This window comes from Pelophylax lessonae, assembly GCF_965119305.1.
Source record: "Pelophylax lessonae genome assembly, chromosome: 12".
NCBI lineage: Eukaryota > Metazoa > Chordata > Amphibia > Anura > Ranidae > Pelophylax > Pelophylax lessonae.
In genome coordinates, this window is record NC_138779.1 from 185,541,343 (window position 1) to 185,553,598 (window position 12,256).

General features: G+C 46.7%; 1 protein-coding gene across 1 annotated transcript in view; it reads right to left on the bottom strand.

Moving 5' to 3' along the window:
- The window catches only part of NECTIN2 (nectin cell adhesion molecule 2), a 155,859-nt gene that overhangs the window by 1,492 nt on the left and 142,111 nt on the right, over positions 1-12,256 (bottom strand). The window contains exons 7-8 of the mRNA XM_082273895.1: positions 11,997-12,057; positions 4,425-4,505 (exon numbers count right to left, since the gene is read on the bottom strand). Coding sequence (XP_082130021.1) covers positions 4,425-4,505; positions 11,997-12,057 — 142 coding nt within the window. The remainder of the gene's footprint in view (positions 1-4,424; positions 4,506-11,996; positions 12,058-12,256) is intronic.

Sequence of the window (12,256 nt, forward strand, 5' to 3'; positions counted from 1 at the left end):
CACCAACCATGGGGCACTGTCCCTCCCAATGCCATTAACCATGGGGCACTGTTCCTCCCAATGCCATTAACCATGGGGCACTGTTCCTCCCAATGCCATCAACCATGGGGCACTGTTCCTTCCAATGACACCAACCATGGGCCACTGTTCCTCCCAATGACACCAACCATGGGGCACTGTTCCTCCCAATGACACCAACCATGGGGCACTGTTCCTCCCACTGACACCAACCATGGGGCACTGTTCTTCCCACTGACACCAACCATGGGGCACCGTTCCTCCCACTGACACCGACGGGGCACCGTTCCTCCCACTGACTCCAACAATGGGGCACCGTTCCTCCCACTGACACCAATGATGGGGCACCGTTCCTTCCATTGACACCAACAACAGGGCACTACTCCTCCCACTGACACCAGATACAGGGAACCTATTCTCCCACTGACACCAATTATGGGGCATTATTCCTCCAACTGACACCAATGACGGGGCGCCATTCCTCCCACTGACACTAATGATGTAATTTTTTTTACTCTCACTGAGTGCCAAGCTTATGGTATTGTTTACTCCCTCTGGCCCTTTGTTTTAAATGCTTGGAGACCCCTCCCCAACTTTACTGTAACAATCAAATGAGGTTCATTAGCTTTAAAGACAATAGGACACTAATTTGCTGACAGTTAATTATTAAAGCGAAATTTCATTCTGCAATTAGACCTGGCCCTCATCGCCATGTACACCCAGGGTAGAATGACGTTTGGTCCTCCTATAGCCCCCAGGATCCTAAAGGAGCCCACTCACACAGCGGCTGGGGGAAAGCTGCATCGCATCATCAAGAACTGAGCTACCTGAATTCGGAAGAAGCAGCCAGCTAAAGAAGACCAAGATGACTCCATGGGACACAGGCTGTCACACCTGAACAGCGGATTGGTGCATGACAATGCTGGATTGGCTATACAGATGGGTGTGTATTTTGAAGAGAAGCCAGCATTGGAAGGGGAGGAAAGGCAGGGGGAGCTGGGCACAGGCAAGAGGGCATGTACCAATGAAAAAAAAATATATATTTTCCAAAAAACACCATTTGGCAGGGAACAGGTCATTTAGGCCCCTTTCACATTTGGGCGACCTGAAAGTTGTGCGACTTTGCCACAACTTTGACTGGATTTGAAGCAATGCCTGTGTAAGCTGCTGCTGGTACTTCCGGGAAAGCTAGCAATGGTGCACAGGAGGTCAAGCTTATGTGGGGTACACACTATGAGAAAAACTCCATACAATGAATAATAGTATAGTGTGTACACAAATATTACATAGTTACATAGTAGTCGAGGTTGAATAAAGACAATAGTCCATCCCAGAGGCGTAACTAGAACCTTCAGGGCCCTGATGCAAGAAACCATGAAGGGCCCCCCAGACCCCTGGCCGGGGCCCTTACCTTCAAGCCCAGGGCTCTTCCCACTGATCCTGGGGCTCTTTACACTTGTTGCATGGCCTTTTATTACGGTCCCGCAGCAGGATTCTTTCACAAGTTCTGCAGTGGGCCCCCTTCCTGCAATCTTGTGGGCCCCCTTCCTGCAATCTTGGGGCCTCCCCACAGTGGTGCAATGCCAGGGTCCGGTTGCAAGTGTGACCTTTGCGATCCTGGAAGTTCACCCACTGGTTTGCTACCGGGCCCCCTGGATCATGGGGCCCGGTAGCGATTGCAACCCCTGCAACCCCTGTAGTTACGCCCCTGGTCCATCCAGTTCAACCTGTGTAGGTGTGTGTGGCTGTAATCACCTCACGTAGCCCTGAATGTCCTGATCCTTGAGATGTACGTCTAAGAGTCTTTTGAAAGTCACCATACTTCCCGCAGAAACCACCTTTTGTGGTAGAGAATTCCACAATCCTGTAGCCCTAACAGTAAAGAACCCTCCTCGTTGCCTGAGGTTAAAATGCTTCTCCTCTAATCGCATTGTATGCCCCCGAGTCCTCATGCAATCCCTTCAACTGAACAGCTTTTTTTCTAAGCTGAGATCCCCATTGAGATATTTAAAAATTGCTATCATGTCCCCCCTCAGGCGTCTCTTCTCCAGGGAGAATAAATCAAGCGATTGCAGACGCTCTTCATAATTAAGGTCCTCCAATCCCCTAATCAATTTAGTTGCCCTTCTCTGGACTGAGACTTTCCAAACAAAAATTTCCGAAGGGGGAAACTCCAAAGTTTTTCTCATACATGCACAGATGTAACGATTTTCGTTTTGTCCCAATCTGAAACTAGCTGACGCTGGCTGGAGGGTACACCAACTGGCACTGACATCAATAGTGACACCAATACAGTGATTAGTGCTAATACTGTACACCAGGCATATCCAACCTGCGGCCCGGGGGCCGCATGCGGCCCGGAACCGCAGGCAATGCGGCCCACTGCCCCCTGACAATTTTTTTTGTTGCTGGGGAGGAAGGAAGTCGGGTCGGGAGCGCAGCCACAGCAGCTTCCAACTAACGTTAGGCAGAGGCTGCCTCCGAGGGGAGGGGTAAGCTATGCATCAAGCCTGTTATGCTGTGTATATTACGCTGGGTTTGGAGCTTAGTCAGAAATCTTAGAGAATGTTCTAGATACACTGTCACTGTACTAATGACACTGGCTGGGAAGGGGTTACCATCTAAAGGTGATCAGGGAAGCAGGGAAAAAAAACAGCAAGATCAGGTCAGTGTTCAAAGCTCTGTGTTTACTATAACAGAGCTCACTTCCGTGAATTTCGGAGGCAATAAGGGGGTCCCGGCGATCTGTCATTGCCTAGGACCTGCTGACCTCCTTGTGCTGTAACAAATCACAACACAACCGGGGCGGCAGGCCCCTTCCTAGAAGCACTGATCATGTACCAGATATGTGGATCCAGCGTAGAGTGGCCGCCCTACAGCAATAAATCTGCACAAGGCGATCGGAAGGTGATCTCAAAGCCTTTGTTGAGAATTTTTGTACAATTAGTATCATCCTCAGTTTCCACCTGTGAAATATCGAGGGAAACTGGATGATAGTTTGTCCAATTTTCTTAAAGTGTGCACTGGGCTTTAGGGTAGCTTGAATACAGGTTTAGAAAAAGGGAAGCCTAGGTAGAGGCTGATATGGGGGTATGGGTGGTGAGAGGGAGTGCTAAACGGTGGGTTATAGCCAGGTTTGATGACAAGGGTGCTGGGAGAAGAGACGAGAAGGGCAGGGGAAAGAGGTAATGGAGGTTCACAATGTGGAATAAGTGAGTAGTAGGGAAGCTTAACCATTTGCCGACCAGTCACGTTGACTGTACTGCGGGAAAGTGGTTCGATTCCGTCCAGCGACGTAGAACTACGTCGCTGGACTCCTCCCCTTGTGGGCGGCGCACGTGCGCCGCCGGAGGCTCGCTCCCGCTGTATTCAGATCACCGCTGCTCTTCCCCGATCGTCGGGGAATCGAGTCTGGAGATCCACCCGCTTGTGTAAACAAAGCAGGCGGATCTCCTAAGTGACAGACAGAGACAGATTCCAGGGTTCAGCATAGCTGAACATGCGATCTGTCCCTGTGTCACTCAGTCACCTCCCCCCACACACGTTAGTAAGCACCAGGCACACTTAACCCCTTGATCACCAATAAAAATGAACCCCTTCCCTGCCAGTGTCATTTTTACAGTAACAGTGCATATGTATAGCACTGATTACTGCAGTAATGTCACTGGTAACCCCACAAGTGTCAAAAATGTCAGTCAAGGGTCCGATCTGTCCGCTGCAATGTCACAGTCCCGCGAAAAAAAAAATCGCAGATCGCCGCCATTATTATTACGCCAGTAAGAAAACACCAAAAATGACAGAAATCTTTCCCTTTGTTAGTAAACGCAATAAGTTTTGCGCAAACCAATCAAAATACGCTTATTGCGATTTTTTTTTACCAAAAATATGTAGCAGAAAACAAATTGGCCTAAAATGTTAAAAGATATTGATTTTTACATTTTTTTGGGGGGGAATTTCATATAAAAAAAAATGTGAAAAATATTGTTATTTTTTCAAAATTGTTGCTCTTTTTTTGTTTATAGCGCAAAAAGTAAAAATCGCACAGGTGATCAAATACCACCAAAAGAAAGCTCTGTTTGTGGGAAAAAAAGGACGTAAATTTTGGGTACGGCGTTGCATGACCGCGCAATTGTCAGTTAAAGTCGCACAGTGCCGAATCGCAAAAAGTGGCCCAGACGTAAGACAGCAAAATCCTCCGGTGGTAAAGTGGTTAAAGTCAGCAGAAGCATAATTGGGGTTTCCAGTTGTATCCAAGCAGCCAAGGATGTTTGTAGCTTAGAAGCCATCAACAGGGTAGAGTGCAATCTATCCCTCCTGAACACAATTAAGGCTGATAAATGCTTTCACAAGGTACAAGTTGTATTGTGAGATAATACATTTGGGATTGTTTAGGTTCGTAGACTCACCTTCCCATTTAATTCCATGTCTTGGCTATCTGAAGTCTCTGATAGTGGTGGTACAGTCTTCAGTGGCACTTCTTCTGCGGACTGTTGAAACAAAAAATGTTATGGTTATGAGCGACTCCAGACAACAGGTAGAATTCAGGGAGTGGGCCTTATGTGCCACTAGGCAGTACAGAATGGGCCTTATGCCCCAATAGGCAGTAGAGAGTGGACCTTATGCCCCATTAGGCAGTACAGAGTGGGCCTTATGCCCCACTAGGCAGTACAGAGTGGGCCTTATGCCTCACTAGGCAGTACAGAGTGGGCCTTATGCCTCACTAGGCAGTACAGAGTGGGCCTTATGCCCCACTAGGCAGTACAGAGTGGGCCTTATGCCCCACTAGGCAGTACAGAGTGGGCCTTATGCCCCACTAGGCAGTACAGAGTGGGCCTTATGCCCCACTAGGCAGTACAGAGTGGGCCTTATGCCCCACTAGGCAGTACAGAGTGGGCCTTATGCCCCACTAGGCAGTACAGAGTGGGCCTTATGCCCCACTAGGCAGTACAGAGTGGGCCTTATGCCCCACTAGGCAGTACAGAGTGGGCCTTATGCCCCACTAGGCAGTACAGAGTGGGCCTTATGCCCCACTAGGCAGTACAGAGTGGGCCTTATGCCCCACTAGGCAGTACAGAGTGGGCCTTATGCCCCACTAGGCAGTACAGAGTGGGCCTTATGCCCCACTAGCAGTACAGAGTGGGCTTTATGCCCTACTAGGCAGTACAGAGTGGGCTTTATGCCCTACTAGGCAGTACAGAGTGGGCCTTATGCCCTACTAGGCAGTACGGAATAGAGCTTATGCCCTACTGACAGTAAGGAGTGGGCCTTTTGCCCTACTAGGAATGGATGATTTCTGCACTAGGATATGTATGTCAGGGTGCATTCTACCTCACATATCCCAATTAAGGGATATGAAATGGAATAGAAATCAAATGGAGGGATGGGATGTGCTGCCTGAGAAAAGCTGCAGGTGTATCAGAACAAAATGCTAATTGATATGGACCCTTATTATGTAATAAACAAATATAAAATGCTATTATTAAGGACCCTTAATGTATAAAAATGTATCCGTACAAAGTGGGCCTTATGCCCTACTAGGCAGTAGGGAGTGGGCCTTATGCCCTACTAGGCAGTAGGCCTTATGCCCTACTAGGCAGTAGGGAGTGGGCCTTATGCCCTACTAGGCAGTAGGCCTTATGCCCTACTAGGCAGTAGGGAGTGGGCCTTATGCCCTTCTAGGCAGTAGGGAGTGGGCATTATGCCCTATCAGGCAGTAGGGAGTGGGCATTATGCCCTATCAGGCAGTAGGGAGTGGGCATTATGCCCCATCAGGCAGTAGGGAGTGGGCATAATGCCCCATCAGGCAGTAGGGAGTGGGCATTATGCCCCATCAGGCAGTAGGGAGTGGGCATTGTGCCCTACTAGGCAGTAGGGAGTGGGCATTGTGCCCTACTAGGCAGTAGGGAGTGGGCATTATGCCCTACTAGGCAGTAGGGAGTGGGCCTTATGCCCCATCAGGCAGTAGGGAGTGGGCATTATGCCCTACTAGGCAGTAGGGAGTGGGCATTATGCCCTACTAATTATGCCCTACTAGGCAGTACGGAGTGGGCCTTATGCCCTACTAGGCAGTAGGGAGTGGGCCTTATGCCCTACTAGGCAGTAGGGAGTGGGCCTTATGCCCTACTGTCACATATATGCGTACCCGTGCTTGTGTTGGGAGCATGATCAATCTCGCACCCCAAGCACTGTAATCGAGCCGTCACCAACTCTTGGTCCCAAAGTAACAGTTGGGTGCCGGTAGGATGTTTCTCTTGCTCCTCAGAATGTCTTTAAAGAGAAGGAGACACATTGTACCCATGTGGAGGCTGGTGGAAAATAGTAAATCACGTAGTAAAAATGAATAAAGACAAAAATTAGTAAAAAAATTAGTAAAAATAAATCATAAAAAGATAAAATGCATAGGCCAGTTAGATCAGGGCTTGATCTAGGTTAGTGTTTGTGTCATTGTTTTTTAGGTAGCAATAAAAAATATTCTTTATGGTACGGTAGATTTGGGGGGGGGGGGGGTGTAGTGTGCATTTGATCACGCACCTATAATGTTAGGCTCGGTTCACACTAGTGCGACTTTGGTGTGAAACTTTGAAGCAACTTTTATGTGACTTTAGAATCTCTGGCACTCAAAACGCAAGAAAGTCACATAAAAATAGTGCAGGAAGCTTTCAAAAGTCGCTGCAACTTTAGGTTGCATAGATTGGAATGGGTGGCATTGAAATCAATGGGCTGCAATTGTCCAAAGTCGCATGACAAGTTGCGCTAGTGTGAAAGGAGCCTTAGTGCCAATGTTTATGTCAGTGCAAGGCTACATTCACACTTCTGTGTAGCATATTTATGTACATTCACACACAGGTGTTTGTGCCTTTTGCGCAAATTTTTAGAGAAATGTGCCATACAGGAGCTTCTCTGGGGCAGGACCATGCGTTTTTGGCTTCATAGACTTTTGTCATAGGAGCGCCTGAAAAACGTGCGTTTTTTCCAAGACTCTTTTATTGATATCTAAGGGACCATAAAAGCCCAAAATCTGCCAGAAAAGAAGCTCCTGTATTTTTTGGAGGACAGGCATCCAGCTCGAAGCTTTGTGCTACAAAACACTTAGAGCCCATTCAGACTAGCGCGATTTGTCAGGCGACTTATTTCCGTATTCGCGCTGATAATACACATGTTTTGAGCTTCATGAAACCTGCCATCTACTGTTCTGGCAGTGGTAATTTTTATAATTGTAACGACTAACTATGCAGCACAAAAAAAAATTTTGGAGTAAAAGTATTGAAATCATCGAAAAAATGTAGTGAAGTAAAAGTGGAAGTAGGAGAAAAAATTCTACTCTAGGAAAGTACAGATACCGCCTTTCGGTACTTAAAGCGGAGTTCCACCCAAAAGTGGAACTTCCACTTTAAATAGTCCTAACCCCCTGACATGCCATGTTTGGCATGTCATTTTTTTTGGGGGGGGGGGAGCGGGTACCTAGTTTTGACAAGTACCCGCTCCCACTTCCGCTCGGGGCGCCGCGGCGCCCTGAGCGGTTCTCTCTCTCCCCCTCCCTCCCTGCAATCTTCTGGGACACGTCAGAGGTCCCAGAAGATTGCCAGCCAATCACGACGCATAGCGCAACTCGCGCATGCGCAGTGCGTACCCGGCTGTGAAGCCGCAAACTGTCACAGCCGGGTGCCCACATCAGTGATGCCGGCGCCGCGGAGCAGAGAGGGAGAAGACGGCGCATCGCTGGACCGTGGGACAGGTGAGTGGGCGGTTAGGCTGGAACTCCGCTTTAAGTACAGTAGTGAAGTAGTTCTACTTAGTTACTATACATCTCTGGAATCGCATCATGTTTGGGGTGCTATTGAAGGATAATGGCACCCAATGTGCTGTTCTGCAGTTGCCACGTGATATGGGATCATGGGCAGAATGGCAGCAATTGTGCCCACGTTCCCAAATCAAGAGATATTCTGTTTGCATCGGTGCCATTGTTTTAAGTAGGAAAAAAAAAGATTTTATCGTTCTTGTTTTACCTTCGTCTTTAAGGGCTTGGGGGGGGGAAGAAGAATTTTCCTATGGGGATAAAGACTAAAAGCGGGTTATTTGTACTGTTGTAAAAAAGTTTACAATTCAGACAATTCAATTTCAGATGAATGGGACATTACTATATATAGAGCGGTATGACACAGATACGATCTTCCAGGAAGGCTGTATTGTTTTTTTGCTGGGGAATGTTGTATATTTTTTGTATGTTTGTAATTTCCTCTTACCGGTCATAACTCATTGTACCATCGGCAATAGACTACCATAGTGTGATCATCAGGAAGTGAGTTCCATGGTTCTCAGGTATTTATCATCATAAAGTCATGACATACGGCCCAGATAGGATTTAACAAGTTACTGCTTGCAAAAAGCAACATTTCAGCAAATATATTTTACATTCGTAAACTGGAAAAGAAGCCCATTATGAATCATTGATCACTGCAACTAAAGCTGGATACACACTATACAACTTCTGTTGTTAGATTTCCTTTAGATTTACCTTCAACTATGTAGTGCAAGGGCCGGCCTGATTGCATACAAATTGAAAGTGTTTAGGTCTGACCTCATATTATATGGTTTTGGTAAATCTAAAGGAAAAAAAATCTAGAGAAAATTGTATAGTGTGTATCCAGCTTAATTCTTTAAGCCAGAGACATTTAGACATCATTCACACTTGGCGTTTTGGAATTGCCAGCAGAATTCTGCCTCCGATTCAATATTGCGGTTATAACGTGCATTTGTGCATTTTGGCGCCATAATTCTTAATGGCACCCTAAGGCCCCTTTCACATGGGCTGTCCGATCAGGTCTGCCCATTTTTCAGGCGGACCTGATCGGACCCTCCAGTTTCTTAGATGGAGCGGCAGATGTCAGCGGACACCAGTTTTAGTGTGCGTCAGTTGTGTGCCCCAGTTTTAGTGTGTGTCAGTTGTGTGCCCCAGTTTTAGTGTGCGTCAGTTGTGTGCCCCAGTTTTAGTGTGCCTCAGTTATGTACCCCAGTTTTAGTGTTCCTCAGTTATGTGCCCCAGTTTTAGTGTGCGTCAGTTGTGTGCCCCAGTTTTAGTGTGCGTCAGTTGTGTGCCCCAGTTTTAGTGTGCGTCAGTTATGTGCCCCAGTTTTAGTGTGCGTCAGTTATGTGCCCCAGTTTTAGTGTGCGTCAGTTATGTGCCCCAGTTTTAGTGTGCGTCAGTTGTGTGCCCCAGTTTTAGTGTGCGTCAGTTATGTGCCCCAGTTTTAGTGTGCGTCAGTTATGTGCCCCAGTTTTAGTGTGCGTCAGTTGTGTGCCCCAGTTTTAGTGTGCGTCAGTTGTGTGCCCCAGTTTTAGTGTGCGTCAGTTGTGTGCCCCAGTTTTAGTGTGCGTCAGTTATGTGCCCCAGTTTTAGTGTGCCTCGGTTATGTGCCCCAGTTTTAGTGTGCCTCGGTTATGTGCCCCAGTTTTAGTGTGCGTCAGTTATGTGCCCCAGTTTTAGTGTGCCTCGGTTATGTGCCCCAGTTTTAGTGTGCCTCAGTTATGTGCCCCAGTTTTAGTGTGCCTCAGTTGTGTGCCCCAGTTTTAGTGTGCCTCAGTTGTGTGCCCCAGTTTTAGTGTGCCTCAGTTATGTGCCCCAGTTTTAGTGTGCATCAGTTATGTCCCCCAGTTTTAGTGTGCCTCAGTTGTGTGCCCCAGTTTTAATGTGCCTCAGTTGTGTGCCTCAGTTATGTGCCCCAGTTTTAGTGTGCCTCAGTTATTAGTGCATGGAAACGAATGGAAAAACCGCACAGATTTTTACTTGCACAGACATCAGGTTTGATGTGCTTTTAAGTGACTTTTTATGCGCAATGAAATCAGTTTTAGTGTGCGTCAGTCATGTGCCCTGTTCACACCAATATTGAGGTCACGTCAGTTTTTTCCAGTGCAGAAAGCTGCATACATGTTGCAGATTCCTACGCAGGAACAATTCTGCACAGGATACCAGTGTTGTGGTGTGAACAGGGCCCATAGAGAACCATTGTCTTCTTTGAGCCCTTGCAGAACGCGTGCAGAAAAACTGATGTCTCTGCACCATGGTGTGAACCAGGCCTTAGGCTCCTAGAGACATCTCCTCCAGATTTCTGCCCAAACCTCTGTATGGGTTTTCTGTTAGAAAGCTGGACTTTTCTACCACTTTATAAAACTCTGGTCCGACCGCATCTGGAGTATTCTGTCCAGTTCTGGTCGCCAGTCCTCAGGAGGGATGTGTTGGAGCTGGAGAGAATCCAGAGAAGGGCAACTAAACTAATTAGGGGATTGGAGGACCTTAATTATGAAGAGCGTCTGCAATCGCTTCATTTATTCTCCCTGGAGAAGAGACGCCTGAGGGGGGACATGATAGCAATTTATAAATACCTCAATGGTGATCTCAGCATAGAAAAAAAGCTATTCAGTCGCAAGGATTGCATGAGGACTCGAGGGCATACAATGTGATTAGAGGTGAAGCGTTTTAACCTCAGGCAACGTGGGGGGTTCTTTACTGTTAGGGCTACAAGATTGTGGAATTCTCTACCACAAGAGGTGGTTTCTGCGGGAAGTATGGTGGCTTTCAAAAGACTCTTGGATGTACATCTCAAGAATCAGGGGTATGGGAAATGATTACGGCCACACACACCTAAACAGGGGGGAACTGGATGGACTATTGTCTTTATTCAACCTCAACTACTATGTAACTTGTGAATGGACTCCAATTGCATTATAAAATTGCACTCGCAGTCCACTGAGAACGACAAGTCTGCCTGCGGTGGTGGAAGATGGGACATGTAGTTTATTCATTCACAGATCCCCGGGAATGAAGAACGCAGCTGTGCAGGCGGAGCCCCACACAGCTGCTCCAATTTTATACGTGACAATGGCTATCACAGGGAAAGTTGGGGGGGGGGGTGGGACATGTTGTGTGTTATATACCCTAAATAGAGGTGTAATGTGTTCCAAAGGTGAATTTAGCCTATGAGGCTGGGTTTGTTGGAGATACAAACAGCTTTCAGCTTAGCAGATTAACTGCAGTTCACAAATAGGACACTAGATGTCGCTAATGCTCAGTGATATGCTATGCATTTCTATGATGTGTTGTAATATCCTGTACACTGTACTGAACTTGTTGGTTATCTCTTCCTGTTCTGTTGTTCTTATTACAATGAGGTGACATCTTTGATTTCTGTGTTATGTTCCAATAAAGAAGCCAGTTCCTGTTTACTCCACAATGTCTGATCTGAATGGACTCTGCTGCGCCCAGTGATCACACTCTGCAACAGGGTTCACACTGGTGCGAACACAGACATTGCATGTGATTCGCACTACATTGCTGTACAGATCACAGGCGATGTCTGTGCGATGCAAATTTATGGCTAAACTCTCATCGCATTCAGAGCAAAATGGTACAGGGGCCCTGGTTCTGGTCCGCACTGGAATCGGATCGCATGGGTGTTCACACCATGCGATCCGATTCCTGTATCATTTCACAGTTCGCACTGCAATCTGCAAACGGATCTGTGGGTGTCATTAACTTTACACTGACACCCGCAGCGGTTCGCAGATGTCAGTGTGAACCGTCTGCGATTCTGGTGCGATACGGGAACACGCACAGGATTTCCAGCATCGCACCAGCGTGAACCCAGTCTAAAGAGCATTTAAGCCTTGCAGTACTGGGCGGCCCCAATGAAACTTTTTTTTTTTCTCTTCCAACCCAGAGTTGGGCTTTAACCCTCAGAAAGCTCCTGAAAAGTGTTTTCATATTTTGCTTAATGCCCACACAACTTCTTTAAGCTTCGGATATCAGACAGGAGGGCACAGATGCTGTACTAAGAGATGACTCCCACTCTACCATATGGGACGGAGATTAATGGATTGAAGGATTATATTTAAAGAGCAACAACTAATAAAATGTTGTTTTTTTTTTCCCTCATCTTGCTGTGTTTTTACAAAATATACTTTAACGGTTTTTAAATGTTTACCTTTTCAATTTGGAGCTTTAGGGAGGGAGGAGGTGGCTTGTATGCCGGAGGCCCTTCAAACCTGGAAAAAAGAAAATTATCTTTACCAAAATTTTACAATTATAAGAAGGGAAAATGTTTACCAAAATGTTAAAATAAAGGGAAGGGAAGATTTTGGCTGAAAAAAAAGAAAATAAATAAAGATTTTGAGAATTTAAAATATTATTAGAAAAAATAAAACCGCGGGGTACCAGTTCACTTTAGACCTTCATTTTTTAGAC